The following is a 15079-nucleotide window of genomic DNA, read 5'->3' on the forward strand; positions in this document are numbered from 1 at the left end:
TAACACATGCTCCAAATCTGGTCTTGCAGGTTGGTCGCCGGAATCTGATTTGGAGCAGTGAGTTCCTTCACGGCTGATCTGACAGTATCTGAATGCAGCAAAGCAGGAACCTGATCTGGGTCTAAGTCCAGTGTTTAGACGTTGGTGTTCTGGGTAAGATGTCGTCCATGTCTATTCCGTCGTTCTTCGATGGGTTTGGGTTGATGATTCTAGTATTGTTCTTCTCCACCTTTGATTGTTGGAGCACAATGCCAGAGCAACAACAATAAGTATTAAAATGGTTATGGATTCTGGGTATGTATGTTGCTATGCTTATGGGTATGGAATAATAATATCTGAATTCAAGTTCGATCTCTATTGGAGCCTAACCTGAGCCCCATCGACCCAAGCCCGATCGAGGTCCTGCAACTTCCAGCTACAGTCGTCGTCGGTGGCCGAATCCTCCGGGTTTAGGGTGGCCCCATGGATCTCTACCATACATAGCTTCACTGATAAGTCTGCCGACACCTACAGATTTGAGCACACATGCTGAATATGAATCGGTGATTAGCTAATTACTAAAACAGTAAGAGAGAGAGAGAAAGCGAGAGCAGAGAATAAGAATCGATCTCAGAGATAGAGAGAGGAGAAAGATAGAGAAGCATAAAAATAAATAAATAAAAAAGAGGGAAAAATTAAAAAAAAAAAAAAAAAGAGATGTCATTGCTGCCTTTTTTGGCCTTGCTAACTCGATTAGCCATCCAATTCAGCCTTCGTCGTTGAAATCATTGACATGTCAGTGTAGTGTCTTAAGAGTAAGTATGCGTAGTACTAGTCACTTGCTGCTTCACTCTATTGTAAACCCGTATTTGGGTGCTGTAATTGCGGCAATGTTGTAATTGCAGTTTGAATGAATGATATTTCACTTGATCAAAAAAAAAAAGTTATATATTTTTTAATCAAATTTATAGTTTTCTTTATGATGGTAACATATTTTATCTTTTATTTTTAAAATTATAAGAAATAATAGTGTTAATGTTGAAAAAGCAAGAAATTAAAAACAAAACTTAGTCTAATGGTGGCAAAAAGCCTCGAATCTGAAACTTGCAGCTAGTAACAAGAAGCTACAACTACACCAACTTGGCATCTAGTTAGTGTAGGAAACTTTATACTACTTATTATGGAAAAATCTCAGCGGGGCACATGACCCACCGGGCCCCAACATGGCTCCGCCCATGATCAATAACATCTGCCACTACCTAATCCTCTGTTCCCTCCATTATGGGTGAGAAGGGTTTGAAAGAGCTAGGGATGGGCACCCACCAAACATTCCACAAAGAGACATTTCTTCCATCACCAATTTGGTACCGAAAACCCTTTTGTAACACCTCTCTTCCAGCTATAATGCTATGCCAAGTATCAGATGCACCTTTTTTCAACTCCACCTCCATTAAAAAACAATTAGGATAATACTTGGCTTTTAGCAAGCGACAATTAAGGATCTGATACTATAATCAACAATCTTTGAACAACAATATATAATCAAAGATAGTAATATTGACACTATAAATTTAGCGAACCTTCATCGGCTCACCAACATCAGGTAGTTAAAAAAAGGCTTTACTAGTTGTGAAGTCATTGCCTTTGTGCGTCGACCTACACCCCAACCATCAATTCAAGAGAAGTAAGCATAAAAATTTCTGAATTTGCTCCAACAAATCCAAAACTGAATCCATTGCTGATCTAACCCAACGCTATATCTGAATCCATAAGAAGCCAGACGTCCTCATCATCATCATCCCCGCAACTGAAAAAATCAGAGTATATCATTTTCATTATTATATTTTCTTTGTCCACAATATTTAAATGATTTTGTTTTTTAATTTCACCAGAATGAACAGTGAAAGTACTACTCCTTCAACGGGCCAATCCAGCCTTTGGAAAGCTACGTTTAATACAACTAGTGTGTTTTTAGGTAAGTAGTGATCCAGTTTAGTTGTTTTATTTTATTGTAAACTCCATTGAACTTGAATGAGGTAAAGTTTCGCATTATACTATTTTCCCTTTGAGTTCTGCTTTTTATGTCTGCCAATATAATTGTGCTGGCTAGATAATTTTGAAGCTTTTGATAGAGATTTGTTCGAGTCATGCTAACTGTTAAAACCTTGATCAACCTATAGCTAATTTAGTTTGTTGTAGTTGATGGACTAAGAATGAGTAGTGAATTAATTACTCCAGCAAAATGGAAATGATATAACATAGAACTCACCTTTCTGTACTTGTGATATTGGGAATTAAACCTCGTCGATCAATCCAACTTTCTGATGCATAAAAGTTAGGATTCAAAGATTGTCATAAAAAAAATTTTAAAAAAAAAGAAAGAAAGAAAGATAGGCTTCAGAGATACAAGCATAGAAAGTGAAATTGTTCATAAAAACAGAAAAACCTACAGTGGCCCAATCAAGTATTACTGGATCGTGACCTACATAATGATTAGATTGAAAACAATATTGCCAGTCAAACAATGTTAATACAAAAACCTTGGAATTCTTTTCTATATAACCATATGTGCATTAATGTGTGTGTATTTATGTGAGATTGCCCTAGCTATTTAAGTCTTATGTACCAATCTGTTTTGCTACACAAATGTGACTTCATTCGAGGAACTTAATTGAAATTTATTTGATCTAATAAAACTAGATGAAATCTATCGTTGCTAATCAACTTGTTATTTTTCAGGGATAGGCATTATTACTCTACCGTACGCACTCTCCAGAGGAGGGTGGGTATCGCTCCTTCTTTGCATTGTCATCGCCATGATGACATGCTATACTGGCATGCTACTAAAAGCATGCATGGATGCGAACCCATCATTAACCACGTACTTCGATATTGTCGAACGAGCGTTTGGCAATAAATGGAGGATTATAGCTTCCGTGTTTTTAAACACGGAACTATACTTAGTCGCTCTCAGCTTGATGATAGTCGAAAGTGAAAATTTACACAAATTATTCCCCACGTTTGCCATTAAGCATGGCGGCGGGGCAACAATAATTAGCGGTAGAAAGACTTTCGTCTTAATTACCGCTTGCATTACTTTACCGACAATGCTACTCACGGATTTGAGCATATTGTCGTATGTGTCGGTCATGGGAGTTCTTTCTTCTCTCCTTATTGTGGGATCGCTCATATCCGTCGGAATATCAAAAGTTGGCTTTCACGCACAAGGGGGTCAACTGTGGAACATGAGTGGAATCCCAACCGCTATGAGTTTCTACATTTTCTGCTTCGCGGGCCACCCGGTTCTACCTTCCATTTATGTGTCTATGAGACATCGACAACAGTTCATTACGGTAATCTCGCTAGGCATGCACTTGAACTCTAATCTTATGTCTTTCATAATAATTTGTTGTTTAATTTCATGGCAATTAATTTGGTATATGCATATGTTGTAGGTGTTGATGATTAGCTTTCTTCTCACCACCACGACTTGCTTGGTTATAGCTGTGATTGGCTATCTTATGTATGGAGGAGGAGTGCAATCTCAGATAACCCTGAACCTCCCCACCTCAGAAGCAGGTGCGAAAGTCGCTATTTATACATTACTATTAATACCGATTACCCGCTTTGCATTGTTGGTTACCCCTGTAGCTTCGTCTATTGAGGGTCACCTCCCTCAGAAGTACCAAAATAGGAGTTTAATTCAGAGAGCTGTTAGGCTAGTAATTTTGGCTAGCAGTACCTTATTAGCTTATTTCTTTCCCTATTTTGAGACCCTAGTGGGCATACTAGGATCCATTTTTATTGTATTAGCATCTTTTTTACTGCCTTGTGCATGCTACATCAAGCTTACTCATAGCTTTAGTACATGGAGCTGCAAGTTAGTAGCCCCTTTAGCTATAATGGTGTTTGGTGTTCTTGCCGGAGTTCTAGGCACATATACAGCCATTGTTGATCTTGTAAACCATTAAGTAAACAAATGTAATTTTAATTTAAGGGAGATGATGATATGCATCACAATCTAGTGTTCTACCACGTCTTTATTTTTTATTTATTTTTTGTGAATATAAATTGAGTGGTCTTAATCAATGGCTAAAGTACCTTGTGTTGCAAGAAATATTGATGATGGTTGGTAGTTAGGGTTTGCGTCCATGAGTTCAGTTAAGTAAACCGAGATAATCACAGTCCATCCTGCAAACCTGATAAAAGAAGTACAATCAAAAGGGGTGGGCCTAAACCGACCAGGATCTCAAAAATCTACCAAATTTGGTCAGAGAACGAACCGCATGCAACAAACACAGAAAATGACATTCATCGAACCAGATTGGATCTTTCTGGTTCGGAACCGGTTTTACACTTCATACTGAGGGAACTACACCGAATTGACCAAATTATAACACAATTACTTTTTTTATTTTTTATTAATGTGTTATCACTTTGCTAGTGTGTGAGGTTTTGTTTACTATGTACCTTACTACACACAATTTTGAATTCCTAATATAAATCCAATAACCCTAGCTAACAGCCTCTCTCTCTATCTCTCTCTCTAACAACAGCCTTCTCATTCTCTCGTTCTCCCTCACCCTCTCATTCCCATTCTCTCAATTCTCTCATTCTTTCTCACAAAAACCATCCATAACAAAATATTTAGTCACTATTTTTGTTTGTGATCTAACGGACATCATTAAATGAATATGGTTTTCATCAAAATCTATTGGTAAGTTCCTATTTTGAATATAAACTAGGCTATAGATCTGGGTTTTGATTGGATGGTTTTGGGTTTGCTTTCTAAGGATTTGGATTTGAGGATTGAGGATCGATTGATTATATTCATTTGCAAAGAAAAGACGATCTGCAAAAAGGAGTATTTATGAGTATTTATCTTCACATCAAAATCTATCTGTTAAATTCATTATAGGATATTTGCAAAGAAAAATGGATTTGCAAAAAGGAAATATTTCTGAGGATTGGTTACTTTATCTAATGCTTGAGTAGTGATATTTTTTTCTTCTCTTTTTATGACATGAAAACTTGAAGTTTATAATTTACAAACTACCACAGTTGGTCGAGTAGGTAAGAGCCTCCAAGTGCGGAACCCTCACACCCGGGTCCTACCGACGCTGATTTGAGTTATATCTCAATCTATTGTTGGTGGAGGGAGGGGAAGAACTTTTCTAACATGACCGCGCGGCACGGATTAGTCTCTGGATCTATGAAGCCTTTGAAAAATTGTGGGATCTCAATAAAAAAAAAAAAAAGTTATAATTTATATATTCCTTTTTGGTATTGCATGTGTCCGATTAAAAGTTTAATTATTATGCTATTAAGATCAGTGGTGAATTTTATGCTATAATACTTTTGTATGTTTGTACCAAGATTAGTGGTTTTCACAGGTCTTGTTCATCCGCGGGAGCCAAAAGATTAGAAGCTGGAAATTGGAACTCTGTCCTCCAACCTTTGATATATTTTTGTTGTTGTTTTTGATCTGTAATAAGTTAGTTTGTTCTTGTTAGTTCACCCAAATTGTTTGTTCAGACTAAATCCTGAAGAATTGGTATTGATCTTTGTTGAAGTCTAAAACCTATTGCTAAATTGAAATTGGGCCTTAAATATGTTACTAAATTTGAAATTGGGTCTGGATATTAGACAATTGATTAAAATAATTTTGTTAAAAAAAAAAAAAAAATTTAAGCCCATTAAACAAACCCGAAACCGAAATGGGGCCGAACCGCTATTTCGGCCCACCGAACATGTGGGTCCATCTTAGAAATAATTGAGTCGCGGTTTGAGATTTGGCCCAACCGAATTCGGCGGTACAGAAACGTTTTGGGCTCAACACCGATCTGACCCGAATTACGCCCGCCCTTACCATCAATCCACCCAAGCAAGAAAACATTGATTCTTTTATGATTTGTGGCATTCTTGACCTGAGCCTTTCAGGAAATCCTATTATGCAAGAGGTTTGCTCCTTTTATTTGGTACTTTGCTAATTGTTAGACTGTTAGCTATTATGCTTGTAGTTATTGCTGGACGCATTGCAACTTGCAAGCAACTACGTAACTGAGGAAATAGTTAGTGTCTTTACTAGTCTCAATTTTCCAATGGTAAAATGGAAAATTATATTGGATTTTTTTTTGTAAATTATTTATGATACATATGTCGGAGGTTTTTTTGCTCAGTTGTTCTCGGAGATTCTGGGTTTTGTTTAATTACCCAGTGCATAAAGTTTGGTCTTTAATGTAGTGTCTGCACATGCCCTTCTTAAAGCTCAAAGGTATGGCATTTTCGGGCCTTTTTGTTTTATTTTCATTAAAGAATAGACCGAATGGGTCCCTTTCTTTTAATGCAGCTTGGTTGGTAATTTTGAAGAACCACTTTTAGTTTCTTCATGGGTTTTCTGTAGCTGGATACTACTGAGCCCATTGATTTGCTTTAGGAACTGGCCCTTGTTGTTTTGCAAAAGATATGTTCCCATACTTTCTATTGATTTTGAGCTCATTAATCTTTTCTACTACGGTTCAATATGAATAAGGTGAATACCCAACCCCGTCCCCTCTTAAGCAACTACTAGTAATTCTCCAATGTTTTCGTAATGTTTTTTTTCATGGGTTGTTTTCTTAGATTTCAATGATGCAGAAAAGGTGGCAAAAAGCCACAATGACGGTAGCTTAAACTTTGAGTACTATACACTACTAGAATTTTTCTCATATACATCGGCCAAAAACCGATGTAAAAAAAAATTTGTACACATGTGTTAGTGGGTGATGTAAAAGATCGCCAAAAAATAGACATCGGTTAAAAACCGATGTCCCATACTACAATAAACATCGGATTAGATTCTATAATCGATGTTAAACTGCTATTATGATCACAAATTGGTGTTTTTAGATATTGTTAAACCTTCATATTTATGCATTTAATGCTTAACGAAATATAGGTCCAATAGCACTAGTATTCATTTTAACATCGTTACTCATTCTAGAAATGATGTGTAATATATTCTTACACATCGGTATTTTTGAAATTTGCCTGCTGTTTATAAGCTTTACGGATACTTGCCATATATCACACTATTTAAGATTGAATCTACATTCTTTTGTATTACTTGACCGATGTTCATTATTATGTTAAACATCGTTTCTTTTTACGAAGTGATGTCCAAGCTTATATTAAACATCAGTTTTTGAGGTTGACACCGATGTTTATACTTATACTAGACATCGTTTTTCATTTAATAAATCAATGTCCATTGCGTTGTTTTACATCGTTTCTTACTTAATAAGTCGATGTTCATTAGGTTGTGTTACATCGTTTCTTACTTAATATTTTGTTATCCACTGGCTAATGGGACATCAATTTTTTCTTTTAGAACTGATGTATTAGTTCTTATATGACTTCATTTTTATAGTTATAAACTGACTTGTAACTATTGCTAGGAAATCTAATGAGAATACATATCGTAAGTAAATAAATTTTGATTAATATTGATGCTCAAAGTACATAACAACATCCCAAGTATTTCTATGCATAACATGTCGAAATAAAACAAAAATTTAAGTCTAAATGGTACATAATACTAGAAACATAAACGAAAGCAAGCCTCGCCATACTTATATCCCATTTGTTCTTCTGTTTTCACCTGCAAATAAAATGAAATGAACAATTAGCTATAACAAGAAAAACAGAAGGAAAGAAAGGAAAGGAAAAGGGAAAGACAAAAAGACATTGACCTTACAAGACATTCCTATCCTAGCATCCATAACACAATCTGTTGGTTAACTTAACTATACCTTTCTGGGATAGAAAGTACTGAAAGTATGTGCCTAGGTTGATTATGAAAAGGAAGATAGAAAGTACTGACCCGAAAATGTAGATACCCGATGGCTCTTCTGAAGAAATCCAATCATCAATATCAAGGTTTTCATCCGGAACTCTTCCAGCAACATTCCAAGTGCTTATTGTCAGCCTACATGAAACAATGTGCCCCAGGAAATTCCATTAAGAACCAAACTGGTGCTACTTCTAGGCCTAGCATTGGAGGAGGTAGAAAAACATAGACAAACCTCACATCCTTTGTGTTTATGTACTGAGCACGAGTAGTTTCTGATTTTCCTCTCCTATGTCTTAACTGATAGCCAAAAGAAGGCGGATCTGAACCAATAAATATCATATTTATGTACATTATTAGACAAGAAGAATGTAAAAGCACTCCAAAATATGATAGAACAAGCAGCTACATTTTTAAAATTCCCAAGTGGTTTCCTTTTCAAGGAACCCCATCATTTTTAAGGTCCAAGGTTGCAACAATGATATCACCTTGTAGCCCCCCAAATAAAAACAAACTAATTGCTTTATCATACAATAGAAATACTGGATTATAGCACACATTGAACATCTAGAAATGGTTATTTGAGATCTGATTTGTAAAGTAAAACTGTGCAGCAGAAATGCTCATGCACAAAGCCAAATTTGTCGTGATATAAATCTTTCATACGAACTCCAAATGGAGGCAAGCTGGTTTCATATGAAAGGTGGGAATGCCTACTTCTAAAGTACTGGTTTCTCGAAGCAAGATTGTACATAAAAAGATACTAAAAGAAACAGAAAGAACATGACAGTGATACTGTTTTCAGAAATTCCTGCAACAGACCTGTAACTTTGAAAAATCATAACTAATTATAGAAAAATCTTTTTTAGGAGATTCCAAGTCTCAAATACTCTTTAACAAGTCCACTACAAATTCTCAGAAGAAAATAACTTCAAATTATTAACAGAAAATTACAGTTTTACAGAAACAGGTCGCTGGGTCTGGAAACTGTAGTTTCTGAAATAATTTATACAAGTGATAGTCCAATTTGATAAGTACATCCAAACTCATATAGTTTTGAAGAAAAGTGAGAACCGAAAGACAAACTATCAAAGATCATGCATCAGTTCAGTTTGTCAAAACTCAAGCTATTTGGAAATATAAAATTGAAACAGAGTATGAGTTAACAACATCACAGAAATAAAAGCTTATTCCAATTGGTTTCTATAAGAACAGAGCTTAATCAAAGAGAGGCTAAAAGATATCCAGACGTGTATTTGAATATGAAGAGCTGCAAATCAATAGAAAGTAATCAAAGAATTGAGATTGAAATTATCTATGATCATAATTCTCAACATTTAAGGTGGAAGAGATGTGATGAAAATCATCTCTTTTAGAGGGGAGATTTAGCTACCAAATTTCCCAACAACCCCAAACTACTTAGACGACAAACGCTCTAGTTTCTCATGTCTGCAGACTTAAAAAACTAGAATACAAAAGTGCGCATGCATATGGGAATTACTCTCTTATGTCATACTGATAAAACTATAATGAAGGTATAGTTTTGTAGATTGTTATCGAAGCATTTCTTACCTCAAGGATCATTTTGATCTTAGATTATAATTTACAGTATGCTGTGGACTGAATTCTTAATTACCTCGGTAATAACCATTATGAGTAATTACATCTGGAGACGAATTCGATTTTATATAGCAGAACAAATCTTGGGTCTTTTGTTATCCCCAAGGGCAAAATATCAGTTGAAAATACTACTGGTTGCAGCAGATATAGCTGTCATATGAGTTCAGTATAAGCATATATATCATGCGCTAAATGGAAGTACCACCAAATGAAGTGCGTTACAAAAGTGAGAAACAAATAAAGAAAAGGAGGGGTTTGGACAAAACCTTATGGCCAGAATCTGCTCGAACATTATCCGAAGCACGAGTGTCAATCTACACTTTGCTCAAACAAGTTTCCTGAATTACTACCAGAAATATTTGCAGCATTCTGTTCGTAGTCACAATCAACCAACTCTTCTAGTCTATCAACCTGAACTGGCATACATATAAAATATTAAAAGTAATTAATAAGATGCATTTTTACTCAAGAGAAAGAACAAGTGCTAATTAAAACTGGAAAGGTTAGCAGTTCATAAAGATGGATTCTTTCTTTGTATGGCCATTTTGAGGCATTTATCCAAGATTGTAGATTACTAACTCAAGCTGTCTCCTATATGGTTTGGAGTTTTTAGTAAATCTTAAAGATACAACCTTGGATTAGTTATTCAAGGCTAATATGTGACAGTCAAGCATTGCATTAGCATAGGAGCTAGATGTCAACAAGATATACAAGCGAATAGAAAAAGCTAATAGAAGCCCACCAAGAATTGAAACTGTAAGAGCTGACTGATAATGAAATGAAAGGGCAAGTAATTAAAGAGAAAACTGAGAAACACTTTGTTCCCATCAACTAGCAGAAATTAAGTTTACTCGCAATCATTAAATCAATGAAGCAAATCACTCATCAAACACAATCCACTGCAGAATCATCAAGTATAGGGGTACAACCTTTGAGAGGATTGGTAAACCTTTAAACTAGCCTTTACTCTGTCATGGTTATTCCTGTTTATTTTAGCACAACCCTTGAATTTTTATTTTATTTTTCATTTCTATGAGTACATTTCCCTATCTGGAAAGGAAAAACAGAGGAATATTCAAAGTAAAGCTAAACTAAAATGCAACATCATAATACAAAAGTCTAGCTAAAGAAAAATGGTTTGAGCATGTAATGTATCAGAAATCCACAAGCATCTAAACATTTTCATTAAACACAAAATTTTCAATTTTACACTAACTCACCCAGTGTTCACAGCTCACATAAACATTTTTGTGGTTTTATGATCTTTCTGCACAAACCAATTTAGTAAAGGCACTAAAGGAGGCTTAGACAGTCTATCAACCAATATGTGTGTGTGGGTGTGTCTAGACTCTAGATTTCATTGTATTAATTTTGGTCATTACTGATAAGAGTTAAGTATCTATCTATATTACAAGATACACATGCAGGATACAGATTTTCACCACAAGATAGAGGAGCGAAAATTGGTCTTCCTAGTAAATTTTTTTCTTTTGATGAATGATATTCTTTTTCTTCACACCAACAATCCAGTTAATTCACAATTAAAAGGTTTCCTGTATTATATATCAGATCTTCGGGAGCAACCCATCTCCCAATTTTGCATTTCAGATGAATTGCATCTCAGAAGTTAACACACTGAGAAAATTTTGCATTTGAGGCCTTGTCGAGGGCTCCATATTTCCTCATAACATGAAGTATGTACATGACAAACCTGCATCATCATGGATATGAAAGACTGACATGACAAACTTGGACCCAAAAGTAGTAGACTCAAACAAAAGAATCGAAGAACTGACCTAGTACTCCATCATGAGCAAATCATGTTACTAACTGAAAGCACCTCTAATATTATTACCCAAGAAAAAATCACAGACATTACTTATTCCAGGTGAATGGTAGTGTATATGAAATTACCATGTTCATTTATTAGGTTTCCTCAGCAGTGGCCATCGTAGGAAGGGCAGCCATGATAGCATAGACACTGACGCGGACAACCTCATGATAAGGAGCAAAAACCTGCTGTAAGAAGCTTAGGAACCAGATATATTAGGGAGATCCCCCTGCCAATAAACATTGGAATTACAGTGGAGTACCAAATGTCCGAAAGTTAGATCTAAAGCTAATTTAAAACAGGAATTCAATAGACAAATATTATAGAATCTTGCAAATTAAGCTAAAGACCTCTTTTCATTGGTACTTGCATGATTAATGAAGGGGTATTAAACAGGGATTGCAACAGTGAAACAGTCTAACCATCTTATATTGTACATTGAGCTTTTACAAGTAATCTGTTTTTGTTCCACAGCATCGGTCAGGTTTTTGAATTGGAACTTAGAGTAACACAGAACAACTACAATGATGAGAGCATGAACTAGTTAATGATGTTTCTAAAATTTCAGGACAGAGACATACAAAGAGAAATTCTGAGAATCAAAAGTATAGACTTTAGAGATACCCATTGGTAAAAATGTGCTTGATCATGACTGTGAGCATATCAAGTATCTCTTCATTAATGGTAGGAATTTTATGAGATGACTGTTGGAATCCCTTTAGGCAGTTATTTTTAACGTCGTGATATGTTAGCACATCAGCTAGATCAATCATTGCGGCCTCAGCTGCTAGATCATCAACCTCATATAATGACAAACCAGTGAAAAAAATCTCAATATCAATGTACTCTAAGCGAACTCGTGATAGAAAATTCATGTTGATAACATAATGAGTGAAGTATATGCTGAAATGATATTTTTCCACTCGTGTAGCATAAAATGATCTAGCTACGTACTTTTGTTATCCGCAGCGGGAAAACAAATTAACTTGAAAACACCACTGCCTGCAGTTGCAATTTTATATGAGCCAAGTACTAGGACATCGGGTGCTAAACAGATCAAAGCTACATTTCAATCTGCTGAGTACCAGGCCACAATGATCTACATTAGAAAAGAATGAAAACATAAAAATGCAGCAATGAAATCAGACAAATAAGGTGTGGACAAAACCTTCTGGACCAAAATCTACACTCGAATGAGCAGTACTCTATCCGATTAAAGTCATGCATCGCGTACAACTTCATCAACCTGCACCCACATCCATACAAAATTAAAAGAAAGCAACTCATCAAAATCGCCTTGTTTTCTTCACTTGCCAATTTTTGTTCTTTAACCAAGCAATGTATTACTATTTCAAGGGTTGTACAGTTGTACTATACGGTTGATTTGGAGTTTCATACTAAAACACAAAGATACAAGGATTTGTAATACACCTCAGAAAGAAGAAAACCCAAGATAAAACCATTTCCCCCTGCGTCTTCTCTCAATCCAACAGACACTAAAAACGTAAAATTTTAAGTTTATTGCAGTTATGAACAACCAAACATCAACTACAAACAAAAAAGTTAGTACAAAATTGAACTGAAATATGATGAATCGACCAGAATATATTGCAGAAAATCTAATAAAATACTGAAACCAAAGATCATATTGTGCTATTCACCCCAAGAGAATCACACATATTCTGCTTCTAAAACCCAAAATATGCCATGAATATATAGACCAGCCCCAAAAGCCACTCTCCGTGTAAACACCACAAAACCCAAGACCCCATTCATCAAATCTACAGAGATAAGCAACTATATCACACACTTGCAATTCAAAATAAAACAAACCCAGTTCCAGACTGAGAGCAATCACCCAAAACCAAGCCTAGAAACCAAAACCCAACTAGTATAACTGAGGAGGAGGATTATGGAGGAGGCGGAGAACGAAGAGGAGGATGGTTTTTGTCGGAGGGGGAGAACGAAGAGGCTGATTCTCTTCACCGTCTTCGAGCAGAGGAGCTGGTCCGAGGCAGAAAAGGCTGAGGACGAGGAGGGTCGGGTTGTGATTGTAGCCGGAGAACGGAGACGAGGAAGAGGGTTGTGGTCGGAGGCGGAGAACGAAGAGGAGGATGGCTTTTGTCAGAGGCGGAGAACGAAGGAGAAAAGGGAGGTTTGGTCGAATAGTGTTAGGCAAGCTGAAGTCAATTTTAGTTCAAATATGTGTAAGTGTGGGAATGAGCTTTTCCTCCCCCGCGCTTCTTTAAAATTTTTTAACTTAGCCGCTCAGCGTTTTTTCTGAAAATTCAAACAAAAGTTTTGTCACCGGCTAATTTCAAAACCGATGTCAGTTATATGCATACAAATCGGTTTTTGAGGAATCGATGTTAATGACATTGTTTTACATCGCATGTATTTCTCACCGATTTAATTGTCATGATGTCTATGAGCATAATTCTAGTAGTGATACAATTGAAAAGGCCACATAATCTTTTGGCAATGACAATGAGCTTGGACAATGAGGTTTCGGAACAGTTTATAAGGTTAGCTGTTCTCCATATGCTTTGAACTGGAACAAAATGTGTTATTATGATTGCAGAAACTAATTGGTTAGTTTCATATTTGCAGGGAGTTTTGCCTAATGGGAGAGAGATTGCAGCTAGTGAAGAGGCTTTTCTTTAACAACAGGCATAGAGCAACAAATTTCTATAATGGAATCAACATTATAAACATTATGGAACACAAAAATTTGGTTAGATTGTTGGTTCGAAGTTGCTCAGAACCTGAAAGCCTTCTGGTCTATAAATACTTAGCCAATAAGCTAGAGTCTTGACCACTTTATCTTTGGTAATTTACTTCACTGTTGTTATCTTAGTTTTATAAGGACGTTGTATTCTCTCATGGCTCTTTTGTTTTGTTGTATTCGGAAAAGTTTAGGCCTTATGTCCCCTTCTCCCTATAATTTGTACTATCTTTTTATCAATGGTAATTTTCTTATGGAGCTTACTATTTGTATTCTCATTTTGATGATTTCTACAACTTATAAATGAATGAACTGATGTCTCTGTATAGAAACAAATCACTTTTAGACTTAAAACTGATGTAAAAGAATGATACACAAACCACTTGAAAAAACAAAACTGATGTTACAGAAAGATAGAGACATCGATTCTACCTAAAACACATATGCCAAATATGGATAAAGAAATCGAAAGCTTGACGGAAATGATGTCATAATAAGAAATGAAATCAGTTTTTTACAAATCAACTGATGTCCAGACTCATTTTATACATCAAAATCAGGTAAGAAACCGATCTGTATAATTATATTGGACATCGGATAAAAACTGATGTCTAGATTTTCTTGATCTTTCTCATCATCCACTAAGAGATTGATCGTGATTTTGTTTCTCATTAGTTTTTAGCCGATTTCTGATGAAATTATTCGAGTAGTGTTATTTTAGCACCTTCCTCATAAATGGTGAAATTAGGTGCTTGATGAGTGTGCGTGAATAGCACTCATCATGATTCGAGAAAACTAGGATATTTTCTTTTAGTAGCATTGTCCTCTAATACATTATTCATTTTGAGTTAATAGGCCAAAACAAGTTGGGAATTATAGTTGCATGCAAGACATATCTTTGCCTTCAGAAAAACGCAAGATTTGTGATGCTAATGAAGAAGAGGAAATTCTCAAACAGTTGGACAAATGCTTTGAAAACATTGAGATTTGCAAGAGTTGGAGTGACTTCAAAGACAGAACCATCTTCCTTAATGAAGCAGAAACATAACCACTACGCATTTTATTTATTTATTTAAGTATAGTTTGGTAACATTTG

The 15079-nt window shown here is 35.7% G+C and overlaps 2 protein-coding genes across 32 annotated transcripts; one reads left to right on the forward strand and one right to left on the reverse strand.

The window, feature by feature from the left end:
• Positions 1-1560: 1560 nt before the first annotated feature.
• Positions 1561-4079, forward strand: LOC133732695 (amino acid transporter AVT1I-like). Its single transcript, XM_062160275.1, has 4 exons — positions 1561-1582; positions 1872-1954; positions 2719-3332; positions 3435-4079. The coding sequence occupies exons 2-4, from the start codon at positions 1873-1875 to the stop codon at positions 3948-3950; spliced, it is 1212 nt and encodes a 403-aa protein (XP_062016259.1). The 5' UTR covers positions 1561-1582; position 1872; the 3' UTR covers positions 3951-4079.
• Positions 4080-7421: 3342 nt separating this feature from the next.
• Positions 7422-13443, reverse strand: LOC133734645 (type I inositol polyphosphate 5-phosphatase 2-like). Of its 31 annotated transcripts, none has more exons than XR_009858471.1 (7): positions 13117-13443; positions 12427-12504; positions 11342-11487; positions 9694-9838; positions 8043-8130; positions 7841-7945; positions 7422-7618 (listed from the first exon to the last, which is right to left on the reverse strand). XR_009858471.1 is itself a non-coding variant. In XM_062162256.1 (3 exons), exons 1-3 carry the CDS (start codon positions 8159-8161, stop codon positions 7615-7617), a joined length of 228 nt encoding a protein of 75 aa, XP_062018240.1. In that variant the 5' UTR covers positions 8162-9362; the 3' UTR covers positions 7422-7614. The 31 variants fall into 31 exon arrangements, 1 of the variants encoding a protein (XP_062018240.1); XR_009858459.1 differs by having other exon boundaries at positions 11342-12332; XR_009858470.1 differs by having other exon boundaries at positions 13092-13443.
• Positions 13444-15079: the final 1636 nt, after the last annotated feature.

Source organism: Rosa rugosa, chromosome 2, assembly GCF_958449725.1.
Source record: "Rosa rugosa chromosome 2, drRosRugo1.1, whole genome shotgun sequence".
Classification (NCBI taxonomy): domain Eukaryota; kingdom Viridiplantae; phylum Streptophyta; class Magnoliopsida; order Rosales; family Rosaceae; genus Rosa; species Rosa rugosa.

Bases quoted from the DNA above. Each gene is read 5' to 3' on its own strand.
- LOC133732695 (XM_062160275.1), top strand. From the start codon at position 1,873: ATGAACAGTGAAAGTACTACTCCTTCAACGGGCCAATCCAGCCTTTGG. The intron at 1,955-2,718 runs GTAAGTAGTGAT...GTTATTTTTCAG, and splicing joins TACAACTAGTGTGTTTTTAG to GGATAGGCATTATTACTCTA. The intron at 3,333-3,434 runs GTAATCTCGCTA...CATATGTTGTAG, and splicing joins ATCGACAACAGTTCATTACG to GTGTTGATGATTAGCTTTCT.
- LOC133734645 (XM_062162256.1), bottom strand. From the start codon at position 8,161: ATGTACATAAATATGATATTTATTGGTTCAGATCCGCCTTCTTTTGGC. The intron at 7,946-8,042 runs GTTTGTCTATGT...TGTTTCATGTAG, and splicing joins ATAAACACAAAGGATGTGAG to GCTGACAATAAGCACTTGGA.